Genomic DNA, 2,500 nt, shown 5'->3' with positions numbered 1-2,500 from the left:
TAGCGTTGGATCCTTTAAAATGAACTTAGCGTTGGATCCTTTAAAATGAACTTAGCGTTGGATCCTTTAAAAATAAACTTAGCGTTGGATCCTTTAAAAATAAACTTAGCGTTGGATCCTTTAAAAATTAACTTAGCGTTGGATCCTTTAAAAATGAACTTAGCGTTGGATCCTTTAAAAATAAACTTAGCGTTGGATCCTTTAAAAATAAACTTAGCGTTGGATCCTTTAAAAATGAACTTAGCGTTGGATCCTTTAAAAATAAACTTAGCGTTGGATCCTTTAAAAATGAACTTAGCGTTGGATCCTTCAAAAATGAACTTAGTGTTGGATCCTTTAAAAATGAACTTAGCGTTGGATCCTTTAAAAATGAACTTAGCATTGGATCCTTTAAAAATGAACTTAGCGTTGGATCCTTTAAAAATGAACTTAGCGTTGGATCCTTTAAAAATAAACTTAGCGTTGGATCCTTTAAAAATGAACTTAACGTCAAAATTTAAACTGACAGAGAGGAATGGATGTCAATTATTACTATTATTATTATCATTATTACTATATAACTACTAATACCACCACCACCACTACCTTACTACTACTATTACTACTACTACTACTGCTCCTCCTCCTCCTCTTCCTCCTACAGAAAGAAGCGTCGGCCAGAACCAGACAGTTTAAGGACAAGTGGAGCAAAAGGTCACGTAACTTGGCTGACCTTGACCTGACCAATGACACAAGAAGGATGATTAAAAAGGTGAATTTCTCCTTCATTCTCTCCAAAGAAAACGTAAAAAGAGACACCCATTTCCTAATTTTTTAAGGCAAACTCAACTATTTTTTCCATTTCCAGGCTTTCCAAATACAACTTAATGAAGAAGATGGGAGGAATTTATCACAAGTCCTCTCTAATATGTCTACAATATACTCTACAGCTCAAGTTTGTCTACATGGGAAGGTGAGAGAGGAGAGGAGAGGTGAGAGGTGAGAGAGAGAGAGAAAAAAAAGAAAGAGAGAGAGAAGGAGAGAAGAAAGAGAAAGGTGCTGTCTTCAAACTTCCAAAAACCTTTCAATATTTTCTTTATTACAGGGATACAGCGGGAGAGAGAGGGAGTGTATGTGTATGGGAGGGTTAGGGAGAGTGTATGGGAGTGTGTGAGTGAGTGAGAGCGTGAGGGGGAACGTGGGAGAGGCGGGAGAGAGGGAAATATGGGTGTGTTTAACCATAGAGTAAGTGAAACATGGCTATCGTGCACCGTAGAGTTTATTTGTGACTCGAGAAAAAACATTACCCATTTCTTGCTTTTAAAAGAATAATAGACCATAAAATAAACCACCAAAATTTTGAACACTATTTTTAACCCCTCACTGACAATATAGAACCTTTGAACAACACCGCTATCGTACAAAATCCCCAAACTATCGTACATACACTGGGAGTAAGCGACGGGGGCAAGAGGTCTGATGAAGCAATACCTCCGTTTTCTTTTGACAGGGATGCGTGGGGCTGGACCCGGACCTCACGAATTTAATGGCGAACTCTCGTAATTATTCTGAACTGCTGGAAATATGGAAAGGGTGGCGAGAGAGTGTGTCCAGAGAGGTTAGTTATTGTTGTTGTTGTTGTTGTTGTTGTTGTTGTTGTTGTTATAGTTGTTGTTGTTTTAATTGTATTTTTTTCTCTCTCTCGCAGATTAAACCGTATTATCTTCAATATTTGGATCTGATGAACAAAATGGCAAGATTAAATAATTTTAGTGACGCTGGGGAAATGTGGCGAGATAAGGTAAGCTGTAGTTGTAGTAGTAGTAGTAGTAGTAGTAGTAGTAGTAGTAGTAGTAGTAGTAGTAGTAGTAGTAGTAGTGACAGTGTTAGGTAGAAGTAGTAATAGTGCTAGTAGTCGTAATAGTAATATAGTAATAGTGGTAGTGTAGTAGTAGTAGTAGTAGTAGTAGTAGTAGTAGTAGTAGTAAAGAAACAAAAAACTCAAAAAACAACAATAACAATAACAATTCTATCCCACCACCACCACCACCACCAGTACGAGACCCCAGCCTTTGAAGCAGCAATGGAAGATCTATACAAGGAAGTCCGACCGCTGTACCTGCTCATCCACGCTTACGTCAGGAGAAGATTGAGACAGCACTACCCTCAGGTGTGTGTGTGTGTGTGTGTGTGTGTGTGTGTGTGTGTGTGTGTGTGTGTGTGTGTGTGTGTGTGTTTACCTAGTTGTAGTTTTCCAGGGCCTGGGCTTTACGCTGGTGTGGCCCCGTCTCCATATCTACACTTATCCAATTTTTCTTTAAAAGTATGCACACTCGTTGCAGACACCACTTCCTCACTCAAACTGTTCCACGTCTCAACACATCTTTGCGGGAAACTATATTTTTTAACATCTCTCAGACATCTTCCCTTCCTCAGCTTTTTACTATGCAATCTTGTGCTTCTAGTGTCATATTCTTCTCTCAGGATCAGTTTCTCATTATCCACTTGGTCCATTCCGTTG

At 38.9% G+C, this 2,500-nt stretch overlaps 1 protein-coding gene across 5 annotated transcripts in view; it reads left to right on the top strand.

Annotated features, from left to right (window-relative positions):
- LOC123504193 (angiotensin-converting enzyme-like) overlaps window positions 1–2,500 on the top strand; it is a 33,251-nt gene that overhangs the window by 5,640 nt on the left and 25,111 nt on the right. For 3 of the 5 annotated variants that reach the window (XM_045254564.1, XM_045254545.1, XM_045254558.1), the window contains exons 3-6: window positions 644–751; window positions 848–952; window positions 1,490–1,780; window positions 2,036–2,149. In XM_045254564.1, the coding sequence (XP_045110499.1) occupies window positions 644–751; window positions 848–952; window positions 1,490–1,780; window positions 2,036–2,149 (618 nt within the window). The remainder of the gene's footprint in view (window positions 1–643; window positions 752–847; window positions 953–1,489; window positions 1,781–2,035; window positions 2,150–2,500) is intronic. The other 2 variants (XM_045254553.1, XM_045254569.1) reach the window with 1 other exon arrangement.

The sequence above is a fragment of the Portunus trituberculatus genome, chromosome 2 (assembly GCF_017591435.1).
Source record: "Portunus trituberculatus isolate SZX2019 chromosome 2, ASM1759143v1, whole genome shotgun sequence".
Lineage (NCBI taxonomy): Eukaryota > Metazoa > Arthropoda > Malacostraca > Decapoda > Portunidae > Portunus > Portunus trituberculatus.
This window is presented reverse-complemented; position numbering and strand designations above follow the sequence as displayed.